Raw genomic sequence first — 23,449 nt, forward strand, 5'->3', positions numbered from 1 at the left:
TACAGATGAGGACACCAATAGCCAGAAAAGTATAGTTGCCCGGGGTCATTCTACTGGTCCATGGCAGGGCCAAAATTAAACAAGGTTTCTCAGATGCCAACTCGAAGCCCTTTCTGTCCTGCCATTCTGCTTCTCTGTAATTGAGACTCAGGTTTTGTCAAATGTACATTTCCACATTGTCTTCTGTGGAAAGGGCTGGGGGCAATGTTAAGTAGTGAACGTGACCAAGAAGGTCATTATCACCCTCCTCCCCTTCTGGCCTCCAGTCTTCCTCTGTGCCCTAATAAACCATCTTTATCCTTAGATGCAGATGAAAAAGCCCTTTGGTGATTGCAAACCAAAGCTCGTTCCAAGACTAGGTATAATCTGTATGTCTGCTAAAGGGGATTATTTCTGGATGTTCGCACTACCACTAAAAGGTATTAACACAGAACAGAAATGAGGTGACAGTGGCCTCATTCATAACATGACCTTCCTTACAAGCTGGTCAGAAATTTGGCTCACTTCTTAACCACCTAGACTTAATATGATTTATTCTCAAAAGAGATCAGTTCCAGTCCCAGATTCACAATTTGGGAAATCTTAGCACCCCTCAAATGCTTCATTCCTTTTTTTAAAAGCATCTTTTAAAATTAGGCCAATTAGTGCTTGTTATCAGGGTCACAAGGTGTGTAAGAGTGCAGGAAATAAATAGGTGTCTGTATGTTGCAGCAAGAACCCAGAGGTGCAGCTGTCACCTGGGCTTACCAAGGGTCACTAAGTTCCCACAGCTGTACACTCAACATCAAAACCCTCTTCTTTAAACTCTGAGAACCCAGTATAGACTGTACTACTTTTAATGTTCTAAAACAGTGTTCAGTACTGGGAACAATTCCCCCAAATTAAAGAATGGGAATGAGAGTGTGTTTGAAACACAGAAATAAAATGAACCTTGAAAGCCAGGTGAATCTAAAAAGGAATTTGAGAAATGTATGGTTTTTATTGTTCCAAAAGGTCCCAAGTAAATAGATGGAACAGGGACACAGGGACAAGAAATCAGACAGGTCACATCCATCTTCCTGCCCCAAAAGACAACAGAACTGCATCTCAAGCAAGAAATATTCAGTAAAGTCCAAAATGAAGGGATCCGACATGAGATAGTTTTCTTAAGAGGGGCAGTTGTATCAACTTCAGTTAGTACTCTTATCCTTTCCCTCGAGAGTCTAGAATTTACAGGGACCAATGAAATCAGGGAGGTGAGAGGGGGCTACCCAAGACTGATTTCCTTACAATGCATAACACTCTTTATAGTATGAAAGAAATAGTGAAAAGCCAGTCACCATTGGGCCTCAGTTTTTTGAGAACCAGAAATCTTATGGACCAAGGAATGCGTGTGATACTTAGGTGTGAGGTGCCCTTGGAGCCAGTTTGAAGGCTTCCTTTCGTATTCCCCAGTGCCCAGCACTTGCCTAACAGCCGTAAGCCCATGGGGCCATGCTGTTATCTGTGCGTGTGAACACTTGTATTTCTCAGGCTGTGAAATGCAAAGAAAACTGCTTCGAGAGCCAATTCCGTTAATAAAGATTATGGTGCACGCTCCATTCTCTCCTTTGGGGATTAACCTCATTGAATCAGGGGATTATCAATAAGGATTCTGGAGTTACAGTGAGTTAGATTAGTTGGTGTCTCAATCTGAGATTCTCCAGTCCAGCACGAGACCACAAAATACACACACAGCGCCTGGCAATCCCGTTCTCAGGTTGATTTTGATTCAAATCAGATTTCCTGGCTTTTCGGTTTAAAGAAATGAGATTTCGCTGTGATTTTTGGTAATGGTATCATTACAGGTTCTTATTCATTATTTCCTTAATTGTAATTTTAGCAGCCTAAGTTATACTATGAAAAACAGATTTTTAAAAATCTTAGTATGGGAACGGACTTTCTTTTTCAGCAGCTACTGTTTTTCCAAAAGCTTTCCATGAGTAGTGTTTCCACCAAAATAATGACTGTCGTTTCCATCAATGGACCTGACGGTGCTATATTAACTACCATTACTCTTCAAACCATAGGTCTCTCTGCTGTAATAGCAGAATGAGACTGTTCTCAGATTTTTGTTGGTTTAGGCACAAACATAGAGATTTTGGCTGTGATCTTCTTCTGAGCCCAAATCTGCCGAGCCTTCAAGTCTGACCTTGGAGTTCGTGGCTAAAGGTCAAGGATGGCTTGACAATTAGAACGTATGGGCTGGTCCCACTAGTGTTTCTCCCACTTCATCCATTCTAGAGCCGGTGCTCTGTCTCCCAAGTACAGGCCTGCAGGAGCATTTTCCCGTTTACCACATCGGTGCCCATGTGTGCTGCCAGCATTTAAAGAATGTGCAGTGTAATAAAAATTACCACTTTCTCTTGTGGGTGGCACTTATCTGATCAGAGTGTCATAGCATGGATAACATGTGTGAAAGAACTGAAAAGCTGAATGATGGTTCTGATATGGAAACTGAAAACAAAATAATGCTCTGATATTCAGCAGCCACTGCCACACAGAAAAATCGACTCTGACACTTTCCATTTTGATTCCCAAGTGACAGAATTAATCCAGCATTTTATTTAGAAAAGAATACATTTCCAAGCACAAAGAACTCTGGAGTCAACTGTGGTCATTTGCCAGGCCTGGGGAGATAGGTCTCTCCAGCAGCCCTCTGAATTGGCCGCCCCTTGTTGAGACATTGCTGAAAGAGAAGGAAGTAATTTGATCCCTCTCGGTCCTGGCAACTGTCCTATGTGTTTGGTAGGACAAGTAGGCTTTACTGTTGTCCTCATTTTACAAGCGAAAAAAGGGAACCCAGCGAGAGTAAATGAATTCTTATTGTCATACCCATTTGTGCTAGGGCCTTTGGGGACTTACAAGAGCGCTATAAGACATGATCCCTTGTCTCAAAGAGGTTATAATCTAGTAGGGGTTAAAAAGTTTAGAATCGTTTAGTGGCAGCACAGAAAAGGAAAAAACACAGCCCCGGGCAGCGTGTAAATATTAAATGAGTGACACAAATTGTGTGTGATGGACAGAGGAGTGTGTAGCCCGGGCTGAGGGTCGCACCAATCAACGACCTTCCAAAAGAGGCCGGGATGAGAAAGAATGGAGAAGTTGGAATAGCATGAATGGAAAGTCAAAAAATGTCAAGACAGGAAAACCTAGGGCCGGGCAAGAGGAAATAGGGGTGTTAACCCATCTGGCTTGGGGGAGGACTGCATAAAAAAGGAACAGGGAGTGACACTGCAGCATTCCTTGATGGCACCACATGACAGTGCATCTTGAACGTTTGAAGCAGGGTCACTGGAAGCATTTCAGCGAGTGCAGCATTGTGACGATGTTAGATAAAACACTTCCATGGCCACCACCAAGGCATTGCGTAGGGAAACAGTGGCTAGGGAGGGAGACCAAGGAAAGGGCTTTTCTGGTCCTTGATTTTTAATAGGAAAATTACAATATTATTGTTTAAAATTTTTCTAGTGCAATCAATTTGCAAACTAATCATACTTTGCAGATCCTCATAACACTACATTTTGAATCCAAGATTCGACTTCAGGCTAACATTCCATTTTTGTTTCTTCTCAAATTACAAAGAGCTGCAATGCCCTAGGCCTCCAACCATTATCCCAAGACAGGCTGATTTAGGTGACATCAGAGGAAGGGGGAAGCTACATGGAGGGAAGAGGTTGTGCCAAATGCGCCCAAAGCTGTGGGTTCTTGGGACTCCTGGTCAGTCTCGCTGTGCAGCAGACATGAAAATGGAAACTGCACAGGTGCCCCATAGACCTCTGAACACATGTGTCTGGGGGATGGAAGAAAAGTTGAACTGTTAATGAAATGCGGAATTCTATATGCTTTTATCATTTCACCATCTGTTCTTTCATTTAGGAGAAAAGTGAGTGCATTTGCTATAAAGAGACTTGGCATTTTACGCCTGTCTAAGAAATAAGAAGACACCCTAAAATATGTCTCTTGGGTAACAAGGCATCTACTGAGGGAGATGGGAAGGGTGAGGCTGTGTTAAGGCAGATATGTTGATTCTTAATCCCATCAGTTGGCTAAGGAAGCGAAGCTCAAAACTGAGGACCCCTCAGTGCTGAGGAGGGCGTGTGGCCTCATTTCTAGGTGACAAGAAAATCAAAAGGAAGGAAGGAAAGCAGATCAAAGAAGTGACGGAGGACTTTTTAAGATCAGAGTGTAGCTACCTAGACTTTGGAGTAATTGGCTTTAAACGTTGTATTTCTCTTCCTGTCTTACCTGTGGTCCAGGAGGTGGTTAAAGGACAGCCAGGTGGGGGATATAGGAGCAAAGCAGTAATGACGGATGGAATGGTAAAGACAGGTCGGGACATGGGCTGTGGGAACAGCACACACACAGGCATGGGATTGGTGGCCTTGCCACAAAATAGCATTCTTTCCCTGTGAAGTGAGGTGAGCAACGTGAAATTTTAGCCATTATGAAAAATTTTACCTTTGCGTACATATTAAATCACTATCCAGAATAAGGTACAAATTAAACACCTTTTTATCAAATCTTATCTCACCAACTGCTATTAATTGCATCAGCGATCTGTTCCCATGGGAAAACTTAGGGACATTTTCTCCAGTGTGAAGTAGCAATCACACTTAGCAATCGTAATAATCTCTTTAAATGACTTTCAGTTTTAGTAATATATAGTTTGTATTAATAATTGCTAGCTTAATTATAGATTACATTTTCACGGTACGTCATTCTTCTATAAAAACACTTTCCCATGTATTCTTTTATCACTAGACTCCCAACATCTAAAACTCAAAGAGAAGTTCCATTTTCTCACTTTAGAGACAAGAATTCTGAAAGTCAGTTTGATGCTCACCAGTGCTGTCTTTTATTGAATGTTTAAACCTAGGAGCCATGCTATACTCTGTGTTTATTATCTCATTTAATGCTCATGATTAAGTCATGAGCTAGTGCACATCTCTAGTCCCTCTGGTTCTCAGACACCACAAACTGAGATCTGATTGATTCTCAAGCTTTTGTTTTGAAGTCACTGAGATGTGATTTAACTAAACTCACTGAACTAGTAAGTGACAGAAGAGGAAATAGAAATAGTCTGTTTGCCCTTAAGTTTCCCATGCAATCCTAATGGAGAATTTTAATATAACGGATAATCAATCTTCAAAAGGGATTGCATGTTTATTTATTAAAAACATATATTTAATTCATATAACTCTTACGTTTTTTGGAAATTCTAATAGATTTCGATGTTTTAAGCAACCCTACTATCTTTATTACTCCTTCATATCTATAGCAGGAACATTAGAGGACAAATCCCATGGAAATACTTAGCTAGAATTAAAGTCAGGTTAGTAAGCAATTTTGCATTCAAATATGGGCATTCAGTTCAATTCAACAAGTTAACTTTGAGCACTTTCAGCTGTAAGGTGCTTCGTCTACACAAGTGAGTAGACATTACTCCTCTGAAGAAATTTCCAGTTCTTCTTTAAAGGATTATGTTTATTAAATCTGCATATTCTTGAAAGAAATTATTAGGATTCCTACTTGGGGATTATGTTTAGTAAAAGTGAATACTCTTGAAAGAGATTATCAGGATTCCTTAGTATGAGTTTTATTCTACATTGGGGGATGGGTATCAGAAGATGGAGAAATGGTTGAGTGCACATTGAGGTGAATACTTACAAAACTAAACCTAGATTGTTTTCTGCAATCTAAGAGTTCCAATGCGAGAGAGAAAAGACAAGTGCTTTGGGGGAGCATGAGAAGGGAACTATCATGTCATATTGAAGTAAAAGGAGAAACTACAAAGGCCCCAAAACATAGGCGATATTCACGGAGAGCCTTAATGATGGGTAGGAATCCAGAACGCAGATGAGGGCAGGGCATGCACACACAGAGGGTGCGGTGTAAGTAAAAGTAGAGACTGCAGTGTTTCTTATACGTGGTAGGTGTGTAGATTAATAAAAAAGTACAAGGTTGACAACTGGGATTTTGGTGTAGAAGGTCTTGAATACTATTTGTCTTTGGGGCAAATGCAGTAAAGTGAAAACAATCACTGGGCTGGGAGGAAGGAGATATGTGTACACTGTGCGCATGTCAGTGAACTGAGTGAACTTGGGCAAATCACTTCGTCTTTTTGAGCTTTGACTCCCTCACCTGCCATGTGGAGATAATAATGATAATTACTTTAAAGGTGGGGTGTGAATGAGGTAACTTTTACACCCCACCTTTGTGGGGTGTATTCGGAAACTGTCAAGCACAACGGAAGGTATCATTGCCGTCAGTATCGTGGCCATTGTTACGTATGTGATGGTGTAGGAAGATTTTATAGCAGTGGAGCTTTTCGTTGGGACCTGTACTTTAGGAAAATTAAGTCGGCAGGAGTGTGGAAGATGGCTTAATAGTAACAGGAGAAAGAGAATCAACCAGGAAGCTATTAAGGTAATTCAGGTTAAAAATACTGAAGGTATGATTAGGATAATGGTTCAGGTGACCAGAAAGAAAGGTAGAGACATGGCAGCGATACTGTGCAATCTGGCATTCATTCAGAAAGGGGCTGAGCACCCACTCTGTTCCGGGGCAAACTCGCCTCAAAAGAGATAAGAGGGATAGAGACAGGTTAGCGGGGCAGGTACTTGAGGAGCAAGGTGAGAGGAGAGAGGGATGTAAAGGGTCACTGGGTCTTCCTTTACTTTCCATTGGGGAACCCTTGGTACCAGCAGAATGGAGAAGGGACACCTCAGATGCATTGAGCTTAACCCCCCTATGGCACATGTGTCATGGTGGGCAAGAGATGGTGGAGGGTCAGTAAATCCTTGTAAGGAGGGTTTGAACAAGATCGCTCTCCCTCTGCTCCCTGGGTGGGTCTGCACCGTCAGGGTGCTAGGGGCAGAGTGAGTTGCCCAAGGAAAGAAGGCACAAGACCATTCTCAAGAAAGCCTTTCACATCAACAGCCTGGCAGAATCTCTTTCAATAACACCACCCCCAACCAAAGGGGTGAGAAATTGTCTTCACCTAAAGAGAATTTCTCACTTTTCTTAAAATGGATCAACTACTGCTTCTGTGCTTGCTGAGGGTAAGAAGTGGAAGGGAATCAAAGAATAGGACTCAGAACCTATTCCAGACCCTCGGAAACTCTTAAGTCAATTTTCTGGTAATCAGAAATCGATTTAATTTAATTGCACTATCATTTACTGAATGCACATATCTTCTAGGAGCTGGAAGTGACTAAAACAAGCCCTGCCTCTCTGTCTCACAGTAGTGAAAGTGTATGTCAAAAAGCATATGACAGATTATTACATGTTAAGCTAAAGTTGCCTTCTTAATACTGTTATAAAAATCGCAACACACACTCTCCTTATTTTATACCTGTGATTTGTTTTTACACTTCTCTATGAATGACATTTTTATGAAGACCAAAGTGATGTGTGGGTCTTATTGGAAACTCATACTAATAAGATTTCCTGAAAAATAAACAGCTCTTCTAATAATTATCCCTAAAGTGACAAGTGCTTTATACAAGCCTTCAGAAACCCTGCAACCCTGCAAATGTTGTGGGATCACATCCCAGGGAAGCAGCCCCCTTTGTAGGTCATCTTCCATAGAACTTTTAGTATTGGAGTGTCCCTGTACTCAGAAACTTAATTGAACATTAACTGTAGATCTTTTAAGGTATAAAGGGGGCATGAGTATAGCCATGAAACCAAGAATTGGTAAAATTAGGAAAAACCATCATAAAAATGGGTTTCAAGTTTAAAAGAAAAAATCCCTCTCATTCCTTATTCATTTCTGGTTCATTCCTTGCCCCTTCCATGCCTTCTTAATGCAGGCTGGTGTAGCTGCTTTAATGCTACCTACTTTAAATACTGTCTGTATTACAATGTTGTTTGGTTTCTCCCCCCTTTAGGAGATGACCTGGCTTCCACCACTTTCTGCTATTCAAGCTCCCAGCAAAGTCGAACCAAGCAAATTTTCATTTCCAAATAAGGTGAGATCTTGCATCATTCATAAACAATAAGCTTTACTCACACACAGATTTTTCCTGAACATTGGGTTTTCCCTGATTTTCTTTTCTTCTATCAGTGTTACTGCCAGAGACATAGGGATCTGATTTTCAATAATTTGCAAGCATATATTTATTCATCAAATGGGAAATCAGGCTTTCAGTCTTACTTACCTACGCTTCCATACTTTCTGCAAAATGTGATGCATATTATAATTGTCATTTTGTCTAAAAACATTTTAGAGGCTGAAATGCAACTTACACAATCATTTTATACATTCACTGTGATTGTATGTCTCGTTTTATCCTGAAAAGCTTTTAGTAAATTAATGGTATGTCTTAAAATCAATGTGTTAGAATTAGGGACATGGAAGATTTAATTCCTCTTGGATATCTTTTATAACGCTTAAAATATTTCCTAAGACTTTAAAAGAAAAGATTTCCTATATGTTCTAAGGACAAGCACATAACAAAAGTCAGCCACAAAATATATTTAAATTATAAATGAGTCATAGTTTTAATTTTTTTAACCAACTAACATAACTACATTCTCATTATAAAGACAAAGTTATGCAAATAAAGGAGCAAAATATGAAAATCCCCAGCACTCTCATCCAGATTTTATTTCCCTGCTCAGAGATTACTATCAAGAGTTTGGTGTGTACCATTTCAGCCATTTCTCTATGCATTATATACATGTATGTGCATATGCAGTTTTTTGAATTCATAAATTATAGTTCTAAAAGCATTTTTCTAAGAGTTACTTTTCTTCCAGATACCCACAATTCATAAATATCATTGCAAAATATTAATATCACCACTCTCTACAGTGAATTATTGAAATAGTTATTATAATTATCGCAATGAATAACTTCCATTCTAAGAGTTCATTTTTATTTCCCTCAATGAAGTATATTTGGAGAGCTTTCCAAGTGAATATGTATTTTCTTCATTCTTCTTAACAGCAGCAAAATATTTCATGGTATGAGTTTGCCGTAATGTATTAAATCAGGTTCCGTTTGATGGGCATTCAGATTGCTTCCGGTTGATTGCTATCACAAACACTGTTCCAACGAACATGTTTTATAGATGCCTTTGTATGCCTGTTATTGAATGTCTGTAGTCCTGATGCCCTGAACAGGAACTGTGGTGCTGGAGGCCATATTTACCCTTGACTGTGTTTCAAGAGTCCTTTTGATGCATCTTTGCCAGTGTTTGACAGTATCTGTTTTTTTATCCTTGTTTCTGTATGAAAATCGGGTATATCATTGTTTTCATTTTCATTTGTCTAATTTCTTCTGAGTTTGAGTATTAACCATTTTTCCTTTGCAACTTGCCTGTTCCTGTCCATTGCCACTTTTTAAAAAATAATTTGTAGGAACTCCTTATATCTTATTCATGTATCTAATATATGTGATACAACTATTTTCTTGTAACTTGATTTATATACCTTTTATGCTAGCAAAGTGTTTGATTTTCACGTCAGAAAAAAGAACACCTTCCCTACCCTAACATTCTAATAATGTTCTCTCTATTCTAAGTCTTTTATAGTTTTGGGGTTTAGGTTTTAAAAAAATTTTTTGTGGATGATGTAACATAAGATTCTAGTTTTATTCTTCTCAATGGTTAGTAAATTATTATAACACTATTAACAAATTAGCCCATATTTCCCCCTCACTGTTTTGAAATACTACCTGTATCAACAAGTGAATTTCTTATAAATACAGATTTGTTTTCAGACTGTCTATGCTGTTTTTTCAGTATATTTATCCACTTCTTTCCCAGTAACTCATTGTTTAAATCAAAGGTAGACAAACTTTTTCTATAAAGGATCAAATAGTAAATAGTTTAGGCTCTGTAGACAATACGTAAATGAAGGAATGTGGCCAAGTTCAAATAAAATTTTATTTATAGAAACAGACGGTAGCATATTTAAAGAACTCATAATTCAACAACAAAAGGAATACCCATTTTAAGAATGGGCAAACATTCTCCAAACATTTCTCCAAAGAAGATCTACAAATAGCCAGTAAGTATATGAAAAGATACTATCACTATCAGTCGTTAGTGAAATGCAAAACAAACCCACCATGAGATAGTGTTTCACACCTACTTAAATGGCTAAAATCAAAGACAGATAATAACCAGTGTTAGCCAGGGTGTGGAAAAATTGGAACCCTGATAGCACGTGCTGGTGGGATCCTAAAATGGTGCAGCCTCAGTGAAAGACATTTAGGCAGTTCCTCAAACATTGCATTAACCTACGACCCAGCAATTCCACTCCTAAGTATATATCCAAGAGATGAGAACACATGTCTACACAAAAACTATACACCCATGTTCACAGCAGTATTTATAATAGCCAGTGAGTGGAAATAACACAGATGTCCATCAGCTGATGAATGGATAAACAAAAGTGATACATCCTTACAATGGAATATTTTTCCGGCATAAAGAAGAATGAAGTGCTCATACCTGATAGAACATGGACTAGCCTTGAAAACGTTATGCTAAGTGCAAGTGAAATAAACCAGTCACAAATAACCACACATTACATGATTTCATATGTTTGAAATGTCCAGAATAGGCAAAAATAGAGAGACAGAGAATAGATTAGTGGTTGCTTACGGCTCAGGAGTGGGGAGGTGGGGTTGAGTGATAGCTAAAAGGTAACGGATTTCTTCTTCAGGTGATGAAAATATTCTAATATTCATTATGGTGATAAACTCTGAGTATGCTAAAAGCCATTAAATTGCTTAAAACAAAACAAAGGGTGGGCTATATTCGGCCTCTGGGCCATGGTTGGATGACTCCTAGTTTAAATTTTGGATAATTTGGGGCCTATATATACATGTGGTCAGTCCAAGCTCCCTCTTTATTTTCCAAAAGTCCTGCCTATTTTACATTTTCCTCTTCCAGATCAGTTTAAGAGTCATCTTGATGACCTGTTGCTCCTTGGAATTTTTTTTGGAATTTATTTGGTTTCCAACTTTAAGAAAGTGTATCCATAGAACAGGGTCATCTTCCTGTCCAGGAATTGGGAATATCTCCTTTTTTTTTTTTTTTCATGTCTTCTTTCATGACCTTTAGTAAACATATTTCTTTTTCATGTAGGTCTTTCACATTGGTTCTTAGCTCATCCTCAGATATTTAAAAACATTTGTTTACTTTTCTCTTTTAGTGAGCTTTTTTTCACTTTTTATGTTTTCTAATTAGTCCCCAATGGTGTGAAAGAAAGTTACTGGGTTTCATATACCTCCTTACTGAACTTTTGGTTCTAGTAGGTTTTTTGGTGACCTTATATTTTTCAAATAGGGGAAAAATAGAATGAATAGCAGTAAAACATATAACATGGTAGATGATGATGTGTACTGAAGAAAAGGAAATCAAGAAAAGAAGATAATGAATGCTGATGGGGACTGGGAATGGATGAATTTTCAATAGAGAGCTTAAGAAGGACTTTCTGCGGAGACAGCATTTGAGCATCTCCCTGAAGGAAGGGAGGTGAAGGAAGGGAGGAAGCAAGTCATGCAGACACCTGGAGGAGGAGAGTTCCAGGTAGATGGAAGAGAAAGTGAAAGAAAGCTCCCTGAGGCAGGAGCATGCCAGGATGTGTGAGGAACAGCAAGGCCAGTGGGGCCAGGGTACAGCAAACCGAGCAAGGAACAGAAATAACACAGAAATGAATGCAGCATCACCTACAGGGACTGTAAGGCCACTGAAAGGACTTGGGGCTTCACTCTGCTGCTCTGCTCTGAGTGAGTTGAGAAGTCGTAAAGAATTCTGCAAATAACCAGCTTGTTCTATTTTATTCCTCTTACTGGGTCTGCTAGAACCTCTGCGTCTTTGCCTTATCCATGATATTAAGGAAGATGATTCCAGGGTGTTACTCTATGTCCAGCAGAGGTAGCTTCCTTCTCTTCCTAGCTTTCTGAACATTTTAAAGGATTGAATTTCCATTTCATTTTTTAAAATTAAGGTATAATTTACAAACAGTAAAATTCACCCTTTTTAGTATCCTGCAGGTTTTGACAGACACCTATGCTCCTGAGACTTTAATAGTCAATATACAGAAGCATTCCATCATCACCCAGATTATCTTGGACACTCTGTAGTCAGCCCCTTCCACGCCCCAATCACTGGCAATCATTGATCTGTTTTCCAAATATGTATAAATGGAACACGTTTGAGTTTAGTTCAATTGTTTATTCAGCTTATGTTGAGATGTGCATAGTTTTTTTTTAATCTGTTAATGCAGAAAATGGCATCAATAATTTCATTGTCTGAGTTTTTTTAATCACCTGTAAAGTTCTATGATTAATTTCCTTACATATGGCATATTGTTCATTTAATACACTTTTGGACTTAATATGCCTATGTTTAATTTAGGAATTCTACTCCTATCTTCATAAATGAACTTGAAACTAGTTATCTTTCTGTGTATGCTTATTCAGTTTCAATATTAGGAATGAAATAGCCTCTTGTCATAAATTCATTAGCTTTCTACCATTTTCTGTATTCTGGGACAGTTTATATAACATGGCAATTTTTCCCTCCTGAAAGGCATCAGGTATAGTTGATTCATATAACTTATTGTAAGTAGAGTTTTCTTTTAAGAATAGATCTTTAACTATCTTACTCATTTTCTGCTATGCTTACTGGCATATTCAGATTTTCTACCTCTTCTTAGCTTAATTCATCTTTCCTTCTTCCTTTTGCAAAAATACATATAATAGTATGTTTTCAAATGTATATATAATATAAATATAATTCTCATAATAATTTTAAAGGCAATATGGTAATTTCTTTTAAAATTTTAATATACTAACCTATTGAAACTTATTCTTACCAATGCCTATAATTAAATCAGTACCTACCTCCTATCCCCAAATATGAAACAATCAGTTTTACTTTTGTCTCCACCACCACCATCTCTCAGTTTGACATTATCTACAATATTTTAAATTTCAAATTATTGTTGTTATGACTCTTTTTTAGTGTGAGGCCTCAACAATTATTTGTTAGTTTTTTTGATTCATTAATTGTTTCTGTGTCTCAAGTCTTCCTCTTTTTAAAGTGTATTTATTGTTTTGCTAGGGTTTGTTTTCTAGCAGGTTTTTAGTCCATTCTTGATCTAAAGTTTCTAATAGACTTTTTCTGTACTTGTCTTGAGTCCTCCCACTCTTCTCTGTGTTTGTTCTCTCCTTGGTTATCTCATCTAGGCCTTAACTACTCTGTATGCCAAGCTGATGACTTCAAAATTCGTATCTCTAGCCCCTTCTGCATCCCCCAACTCCATACTTGTATTTCTAGTTACCTATTCAGCCTCTCCTCTTGCATATCTCACAAACATCTCCAGCTGGATATATCAAAAGCTGAGCTTTTAAGCCCCACACAGACCTATCCCAGTGTTCTCAGTAAGTAACTCCTCCATCTTTGCCATTGGCTCAGGCCACCAGCCTTGGAGCCATCTGTATTAGTTTTGTAGGGCACCTGTGACAACGTACACAAACCAGTAGCTTAAAAATAAATGTATTCTCTTACAGTTCTGGAAGCCAGAAGTCTGAGGTCAGGGTATCAGCAGGGCCACGCCCTCTGAAAGCTCTAGGGTAGAATCCTTCCTGGCCTCTTCCAGCTTCTGGTGATTATCGCATTCCATGGCCTGTAGCTGCATCATTCCGATTTCTGCCACTACGTACACATCACTGTCTTCCTTCTGTGTGTCTCTGTGTCCAAATCTCTCTTCTCTTGCAGTCGTTGGGACAGCAGTCGTTGGATGGAGGACCTACTGTAATCTAGTGTGGCCTGCAAAGACCCTATATCCATATAAGGTCAAATTCACAAATTCTGAGTGGACATGAGCTTTTGCGGAACATTATTTAACCCAGTATATCTTCCTTGACTCTTTCTTCATACTACACATCCCACCCATCATGAACCCATGTCTACACTGCTTTCATAATATATTCTGAGTCTAAATGCTCCCCTCCACCGTCATGCTACCACCTTGGTCTAAACCACCATCATCTCTGGCATAAATTGTTGCAATAGCTCCTAACTGGTCCCCCTGTTTCCTCACTTGCTCCATGTACCATTCTATTCCAACCATCATCACCTCTAGCCTGGACTGTAACAGTTCTATAGCCATTCACCTTAGCCCCTAATACACAACCTGTTCTCCACACAATAGTTTTTAAATCGTTTTAAAACGTAAATCATCTCTTGTCACTTTTGTATTCGAAGCTTTTCGATGGCATCCCACACTTAAAATACAATGCAATAATCTTTACAATTTTTGTATATAATCTGGCCAAAATAATGGCTTAACCCAAAGTACAATCAGATAAGCATTTTTGTTCTGTAAACATATCTGTGATATAAGTACGTTTCCTAATATAATTGAGTATATATCCCAAGACGTATTTGATTGTGACTTTTCCAAAAGGATTGTGCAAATTTGTTTTGTTGAATGTAAATAGTTAAGTTTAAGCACCAACTCCTCAGGTGATATTCATATCCTCAAGACATTAATGGGAAAGTTCATTTTCTCAAGGCAGAAAGTTACAAGTATGTTACTTTCCACCCCAAAAGTTACATTATTAACTATCATATAGGGCATAAAATTTTAAATTTAAATGGAAAATGTGTCTTCTTTAGGACTTCTATATGATTTGTACGGAGCTATCATTTGTACGAAGCTATTCCACCTCTAGATCTTTTTGCCTTGCCCAAGAAAGAAAGAATAAATAATTTTACAAAATGCAGGAACAATTGCATGATTTTAATGCTTTTCTTTCAAAAAGCTCCCCATAAGTAATTTGTACAAATGAAACAAGGCTGCACTAATGTCTTTTGCTATAACAGATTACCACAAATTTAAAGAGTGAAGACAACACAAATTTATTATTTTACAACTCTGGACGTCAGAGGTCTAAAATCATTTTCACTGGGCTGATATGAAGGTGTTGGCAGAGCGGTGTTCCCTCTGAAGGCTCCAGGGGAGAACTTTTCTTCCCTTTCTCAGCATCTAGAGGCTGCCCTTGTTACCTCTCACTTTGACTTCTCCCTTCCTTATCACATCTTCCCTGACTCCCCTGCCTCCTTTTCCTTACATGGACCTTTGTGATTATATTGCGCCTACCTAAATAAACCAGGATAATCTCCCTTCTCAAAAGCATTAACTTAATCACACCTGCAAACCCCTTTTTGCCATGAGAGTTAATATTCACAGGGTCCAGAAATGAGGATAGGGACGTCTTTGGGGGCCCTTATTCTGCCTACTACAAAGACTGTCATTAATTTTGACACACAGGGTACTTCTTTCAACCTGAATCTCAGCTAATTAGTATTCTGACAGCTGGAAACTCACCGTTCCTTAATTAGATTATTAACGTTTGAGATTATCACTCTATTGTTATTGTGCAGGAGCTAGAATTGTTTATGGAATCGGAGGGGCAAAATCTCCTAGATGACCAATAAATAATGAAATTAAGCCCTTATTAAGATTAAAGGGGTAATTTGACCTCACAAGGAAAGTCGATTTAACTGTGCAATCTTAGTTGCCAGTACCACTAAATTAATTAGCTAAATACTTCCGAGAAGTTCCCCAATTTGTCTGGGTATTGAAGGACATAATATATAGTAAAGTCAATTGTTACTGAACTTGGATATTTTATTCTATTCTCTGAAGACTTAATTTGGAGTCACTGTTCGCTAGACAGATACTACCAGACATGACTTCCTCATTCTTCAAATCTCAAAAGTAATTGAATTTGGTAAAGAAAAGAAGGCATAACTCCTTTAAATTGGCTGCCATTATCAGGTATTCCAATGAAGGGAAAAAAATTTGCTTTGCCTTTTTCATTTCTGTAGCGATCTCATGAGTTTTGAAATGCAAATGAACTCAAAATGGTAGAACTGTTGCCATCCTCAGAAGGCATATAGGCAAACTGAATGGCATCTTACAAACATTTCACATGGCAATGGACTCTGAATCTGGTGGGGTTAGACCTGGTCTGAAACTATTCTTGCTGATTCATTTTAAAGCATTATACAGAAGAATTCTAGCATCATTATGGGAAAGAATCCTCTTGCCTTTCTCTTTGTGCCCCAGAAGGAGCATGAAAGCCAGCAGGTGTGAAGGGAAGTACTTTGTGTTGGAAAGTTTACCTCCTTCTTTGGTTTACTAGCATGCTCAAAAAGTACCACCAAATGTCTGGACTAAACCTTCATGTTGAGCATTGCCTCAAAATAAGCATTGAAATTCATTGTAAATTATATTATTTCAGCAGTTTTGAGCTTTACAGAAAAAGATTGAGAAGAAAGTGATTGTGGAAGTGAAGGGACCATACCAAATGGGGTTCTTTTTCCTATAGTAATTGTTTGGCTATGGGGTCTGAAAATAAGAGAAGATATATTTCTATTTCTTGCCTTTTATGTTTCTAAAGATGGATGGGTAGATAAACAAGGAGAAGTATGAATGGTCCAGTTCTCAAATGGTTCCAAAAAGCCATTTTTAAGTAACACCCTCACAATATAAGTGCTATCCACTGTCAACACCATGGCTTAAGAATGACTGTATTTTATTGACCTAAGGTGCATATTTTTTCACATTTTAAGTTCCCTAAAATCAGGATTTATTTTACAGTTGGTGGCATCTTACAATCAGTTGGTAGCAGTTATCCTTCCTAGTAGTACATGAGATAATGAAGCCTCATACAATTTTGATGGTGTGTTCCATTTGATGAAATACAGTATTTACTATGGTGCTTCACTGAAGGGCTTTCTCGGATACCAGTGAGCTTAGTTATTTCTGTCTTCAGCAAAATGATTTGGACAAACTTTAATTCTCAGCTAAATAGACCACATATTAAGAAGTTTAAGGATTCCCATCTACCAAACAAGAGTTCAGTCTTGGGGAATTCAGGATTTAAAGATGGAGAAGAATAAACCCTTATTTGTAAATATCTTCTAAGTAACCAGAAGTGGTGATTCTCCCATTGGTTCTCATGACTGCAGTATGAAACACATAAATGACATAAATGACAGTGGGAGACCAAAAGCCACACATTAACCTTAGAAATGGGATTACAGGTAACTTTTTTATACTCTCCTATTTCTCTGAATTTTCTTTAATGAATATATACCACTTTTGTTTGAATGGTAAGTGCTGCTTAGTAAGATGGAGCCATCCTTGAGTCAAGACAATCATAGTAGCATTCTTTTAAAGATGCTTATTATCAAATTGTATACTTTAAATATGTACAGTTTATGTTATATCATTTATACCTCAATAAAGATGCTTTGTTCTGCTTTTTTTTTTCTCAAGAGTCATAGTTGAAAACAGAAAACATCCTGTGTCCTTAGTCATTAGGGAAATACAAATCAAAACCACAATCAGAAACCACTTCACATCCACTAGGATGGCTATCATAAAAATTTAAAATCAAGACAGAACATAACAAATATTAGTGAGGATGTGGAGTAATTGGAACCCTCATACATTGCTAGTAGGAGTGCAAAATGATTCAGCCATCATGGAAAACAGTTTGGCAGTTCCTCCAAAAGTTTAACATAAAATTACCATGTGACTTCACAATTTCACTCCTACCCAAAAGCACTAAAAACAAGGACTCAAACAAGTACACGTGCATATGCATTCAGGGTAGCACGGTTCATAGTCGCCGACCGGTGGAAGCAGCCCACATGTCTAGTAACAGATGGATGGATACACAAACTGTAGTGTATACACACAGTGGAATAGTATTCGGTCGTAAGAATGAATGAAGTTTTGATACATGGTACAACATGGATGAGCCTCTAAAACATGCTAAGTGAAAGAAGGCCACATATTATATGATTCTGCTGCTATGAAATGTCCAGAATGGATAAATTCATAGAGATAGGAGGCAGCTCAGTGGTTGCCAGGGACCAAAGGGAGGGGCCAACGCAGGGCCACTGCTTCATGGGTAAGGACCTTTACTTTGGAATGGTGGAAATATTTTGCAACTACATAGAAGTGATGGTTGTACAACATTGTGAATGTACTAAAATGCCACTGAATCGTTCACTTTAAAGTGGCTAATCATATGTTACGTGAATTTCACTCAATAAACAAAACAAAAAGTCCATAAAACAAAAGGGAAGTGGTTGTAAGCTGTATTACCAGAAATGTTGGATGAGTACATTCGTGTGAAAGTTTCTCATTACATTACCTGATCAGTGATGAGGTTATGAGTGAGCAGTAATGTATCTCACATTCAACTTAGATTTTGAAAGTCAGAGTAAGAAAATTAATTGATATTTCTTGTTCTTTTAGGACTCTCAGCTCGTTTCCTCCGGACACAATAATCCAAGTAAGAAAAACTTCTCTCTACAGCTTTCGATGTGTGGGGTAACATGGACGAGGAGGGGAGGTGCATGCAATAGGTAGTTGGTTTAAAAGAATTTCACTGAAAAACATAATCAAGTGGCAGGAAAGAGGGCCATTTGTTCAATTACTGCCCATGAATGAGATTCATGGTGACCTTGAGTGTTCCTCATCTTCATTCAAGGGAAGCAGGGCCTAAATATGAAATGGTGAATTTCAAAGCAAGCCCAGGAGGAAGGGACATCATACTTCACCATAGCTGTCTCTGGTATATGTAGAAGGGAAAAGCTTTTTAAAGGCAACTAATGAGTTACCGTGTTTCCCCGAAAATAAAACCTAACCAGACCATCAGCTCTAATGTGTCTCTTGGAGCAAAAATTAATATAAGACCCAGTATTATTTTAATATAATATAAGACCAGTTCTTATAATATACCCAGTCTTATTTTAATATGATATAAGACTGGGTATAATATAATATAATACCGAGTCATATTAATTTTTGCTCCAAAAAACGCATTAGAGCTGATGGTCCGCCTAGGTCTTAATTTTGGGGAAACACAGTATCTAAATCGAAAGAAAAATGAGTGAGTAAAGAGAACCAATCAGAAGACCTCAAGATTAATGGCCTTAGAATCCATGAAGATACCATGCCCTCTTCCAGAGACAGACAGACTGAAGTGTCTAGGAAGGGATTCTTTATTGAATCCAGTGTCTAATAAAATATGCCGGCTTCATCGTCAAAGAGAGGATGTTATCATTCCATGACATAGTGTTTTAATTCTCTTCTTTGGCACTGCTAATTGGTATTAATGTTTCTTGAGCATTAAAAATGCATAAGCTACCCCATTCGTGTCATGAAAGACATCCACAAAGACTGGCTTTGTTAGCCTGTGACCAGCTCGTCAGCTGAGAGCACCCTTTGCCAATTACAAAGCTATGTTTGAACATGAAAATCACTCTGAGCTAGTCGGTATGTCTTCAGAACTGAGGTTCACCCACTGAGCATCTGTGAGGGCAGAAGGGTTGAGGAGAAAAGACATCCAGACAAATGTGTGAGGAAGCCCCCGACTTTTCCTGCAGAGCTAAAGAAAGGTCAGGGTGGGGGGATGATGGCGTAATGATGTATAGGCAATATCACTTAATCATCTCACTCTCTGTTGGAATTTGCTGTGAGCACAGGCACCAGCAAAGAGGAGAAATACCAAGGGACTTGAAATCTAAAGAAAATAATAAATTCAGCAGTATGCAGAAATGCATGGTTAAGTCATGAGATGTGCGGCATCAGCCTCATATGTAAAGACTAGAGCATACTGAAAAATTGCTCTTACTTTCCTCACTGTTCCTTTCCATTGTAATTGAAACAGCTCAGAGTAAAGGGAGATTATAATAGGTGAATAAGTGTACCTTCTCTCAGCTTGGAGTTTTTTGACATAAAGAACAAAGGAAATCGCTGTTGAGTCTCTTCCGGGTGCCAGCACCTTGGTGTATGTTATTTCTCTTAATTCCAATAATGGCTGTATAAGGTAGACATTATCATCCCTATTTTGCACACGATGAAAATGAGATTCTGAGATTAATAAGTAGCCTAAGGTCACATGGCTAAAAAAAAAATGACAGCTAGGATTGGAATTCGGGGATTACTGCCCAAAGAAAACAGACTTTCCATCCCATTACCTTGACCCCTAGAAAGTTGCTTCTGTCACCTCAGTGTGAGATTGAATTCTTGTCCAAGAACTATATTCTGTGATTTTTGTATGTACCCGGCATACTTTTGTAGTATGCCATAACATTCACATGCTTAAACTGCAATTTGGATTATGTAAAAAGCAGACCCATCTTCTGTGGAATGTGAGGTGGCACCCTTGTGGTATAAAGCCCTCTGGCATTTCATCGCCTAAGGAAATCTGTGATTGTCTTTCTCTTTTCTGGGGCTATGGGGTTTTTTTTGGTTTGTTTTTAGTTTTTTATGTTTTGGGGTTTTGCTTCCTTTTTTAAATAGATCTTTTCCCAAAAGCCAAGCATACCTATGTAAAGGTAATATATTATTTAAAAATCCAAGCATTCTGTAGATTAGAGCACTTTTGAAACTTTAGGAGAGCTGGTCCCACCAGCATTTCCTGTGCTGTTTCTTGTATGGGGTTTGGAATCATTGCAATTTTTGGAATCATGACTCTAGTAAATATGTAGGAAATAGAAGAAAACGGGACTCCAGAGAAACCAAACACCAAATGTGTAGTGTGGATTCTTTAACTAGTTTTCACTGCTTTAGGTCAGTGCTGTTTTTCCTTTTTGAAATTAGAGAGCTATGTTATAGAGATACTAAAAGAAAAGTATAAATGAGTATATAAATGAGTATATAAAAAAGTATAAATGAAACAGAAAATTATTTTTCATCCAAATCTTTTAAAAGATACTTTAGTCAGTTTGCTGAATCACTGGCTACTTTAGTTTAATGTTATAAAATGGAAGCTTACTAAGCATTGAGAAACTTAAATATTAAAATAGGTGATGTGTGTCTACATTTTTGTTAAAGTTTTAAGAATATCCTGTTCAAGTAGCAGACTGAGCATAAGCATTTCTTCTCCTCCCTTCAGAATCCCCATTTAAATAACCATAAAGCTATGATAATAGAAGTAAATCTATAACAGAACAGAGAACAGAAAGGAATGTATCAACAAACCAGAAATTCAACTGAGTTTCTGGAAAACAGAGAGTACATAGGACCTCCTATTAAATAATCCTTAGCAGGGGCGGTCATGACCCTGAAAAAGAAAATAATGAAACAAACAGGAACTAGCTCCAAGAGAGACTTCAGATTTCCACTCCACCCCACAGAGAAGTGCAGGCAGCGATGGGGCACCTGGGCTGTTCTTCCACCTACGGTCCCTCCATCCCCATCCTAGCTGGTTCGCATACAGAGCTTTCAGTCTGGTTTTCCTCTCCCTCCAGTCCCATGCCCCCACCCAAAAAAGAACACTAAAAAACGGAATGCTTGCTAAGAACGTGAACAGTTGACTAGAAGTCCTACTTGGGAGCTGATACCTAAGAGAGAAGCACAATATTCTGAGATAATACCAGTCCTTAAAAACAGATATACGAGTAGTAGAAGAGAGATAACTTGTTTCAAGAAGGAAATAAAAATGCTACACACCCAGAGTAAAGTGCTTCCTATTTTTTGGGCGGAGGGGTGTCAGAGGGTCAGGGCTCCCAGCTTGTATTTTTTTTAAATAAACATTTTATTGATATATAATATACGTACAAAAAAGTATGCAAATTATGAGTACACCTCTATAAATTTCACAGTTACTAAGAGTCATAGAGCCAGAACTCAGAGCAAGAAATAGAACCATCTCAGACCCCACAATTCCCCTTGTGTCCGCCTTCCCTCAGCTTGTTTTGAGCCCTTGCTTCTGAACCCTAAATGAAGTCTCCTGGTTTACACACTCTGTCCACTTATAAAGAGTTTTAATCAGCTCTTCCCTACACAGGAGATTTGTGTTAGAAAAAGAGATCAATTTACTAATACAGGAAATCCTCACCAATTACCTTTGTTAACCAACCTGTTATCATTCAAAAATACAAATACATAACCAATGAGCACCAAAGAGAAAGAGGGACTTCAGAGGAAATCTACTTAATTCAAGGGACAGAAGGAAAAAATTTCAAGTGTCATTACGGTCTTCAGAAACATTTGAAATTATTTGTATTAAATTAAAAGACACAGATTGGTGTGAAAAAGAAGCAGTTACAGAGCAAATGAGCACTAGAGAATTAAAAGTATGGTCAACAAAATTTTAAAAATTTAATAGAAATGAGTAATAGCTGAATTCTAAAATATAAAATATAAGGTTGAAAACACTTTTTTTGAATATAAACCAAAAAGACAGATGGAAAATATGAAAGGAAGTTAAGATACGTGGAAGATCAATCAAGGTGGAAAGGAAAAAATCCAGCTAATAGGAATACCAGAAAAAGAAAATGAAGAATCAATAATAATAGAACTATAATTCCAAGAAGAATGCTTAACCCATTATCAGAAACACTATATGTAAGGAAACAGGAGACCATGAACAAGAGCAAGGAAAAACAACAGACAGCAGAGAAGTAGATAGACCTGTAAGGACTTCAAATATCAAAATATAAAATAAGCCCAGAGTATAAAATAAGAATGCTTACTTTAACTTCCAGAAATGAGAGGATTAAGAATGTGGTTTAAAACAAGGAAATTTAAAGAAGGATTATACTAATCAGAACCTCTAGAAATGAAAAAATAATAACGGAAATTAAAATTCTCTTGGTCAGGTTAAACAGATTAGACATAGCTGGGGAAAAATGCATTGGGAAATTGAAATTAAGAAATTATCTAGAATGCAGCCTAGAGAGACAGAAATGAAAAATATGAAATGGAAGTTAAGAAACATGGGGGATAAATGAGAATTTAACAGATTTAAGTAGAATTTCAGAAAGTGAGAAGGGAACAGAGGATGTATTAAGGAAGATAACAGCTGGAAATTTTTTTTAGAATTGAGACATGAACCCACAGATTCAAGAAACCCAAAAACTATCAAGCAGGATAAATAAGAAAGTCTATACTAAATGTATTACAGCTAATCTGTAAACCACATAGATACAGAAAAAAATTCTTAAAATATTTTTTAATACCTTCAGAGAAGCAACAATTAAACTTCCAGTTGACTTCTCAACAGCAGCAGTGGGAGCCAGCTGACAGTGAAATTATAACTTCACTTTCATGTACGTGGAAACTGACAAGGTGATTCTCAAAGGTTATTTCATAGAGCAAAGGACCCAAAAAAGCTCAGACAGTCCTGAAGAAAAACAATGTTGGGGCCTTGCCTTAACAATATTAAAATTTATTAAATAAATATTTTTAGTTAAGTAATACAGAGAGTAACAGGTGAATTGAGCAATGGAAGAGAATATAGGACCTAAAAACAAACCCACAAATATATGAAAACTAGATTCATCACAGAGCTGATAATGTAGACTAATGGAGAAACAATGGATTTCTCAGTAGACGTTACCGGAATAACTGGTTATCCATAACAAGT

The 23,449-nt window shown here is 37.8% G+C and overlaps 1 protein-coding gene across 7 annotated transcripts in view; it reads left to right on the plus strand.

The window, feature by feature from the left end:
* AFF3 (ALF transcription elongation factor 3) overlaps positions 1–23,449 on the plus strand; it is a 499,557-nt gene that overhangs the window by 314,800 nt on the left and 161,308 nt on the right. For all 7 annotated transcript variants that reach the window (XM_081069257.1, XM_081069258.1, XM_081069259.1 and 4 more), the window contains 2 exons: positions 7,914–7,994; positions 18,328–18,364. In XM_081069257.1, coding sequence (XP_080925383.1) covers positions 7,914–7,994; positions 18,328–18,364 — 118 coding nt within the window. The remainder of the gene's footprint in view (positions 1–7,913; positions 7,995–18,327; positions 18,365–23,449) is intronic.

Source organism: Rhinolophus hipposideros (assembly GCF_964194185.1).
Source record: "Rhinolophus hipposideros genome assembly, chromosome: 12".
In the NCBI taxonomy this organism is placed as follows: domain Eukaryota; kingdom Metazoa; phylum Chordata; class Mammalia; order Chiroptera; family Rhinolophidae; genus Rhinolophus; species Rhinolophus hipposideros.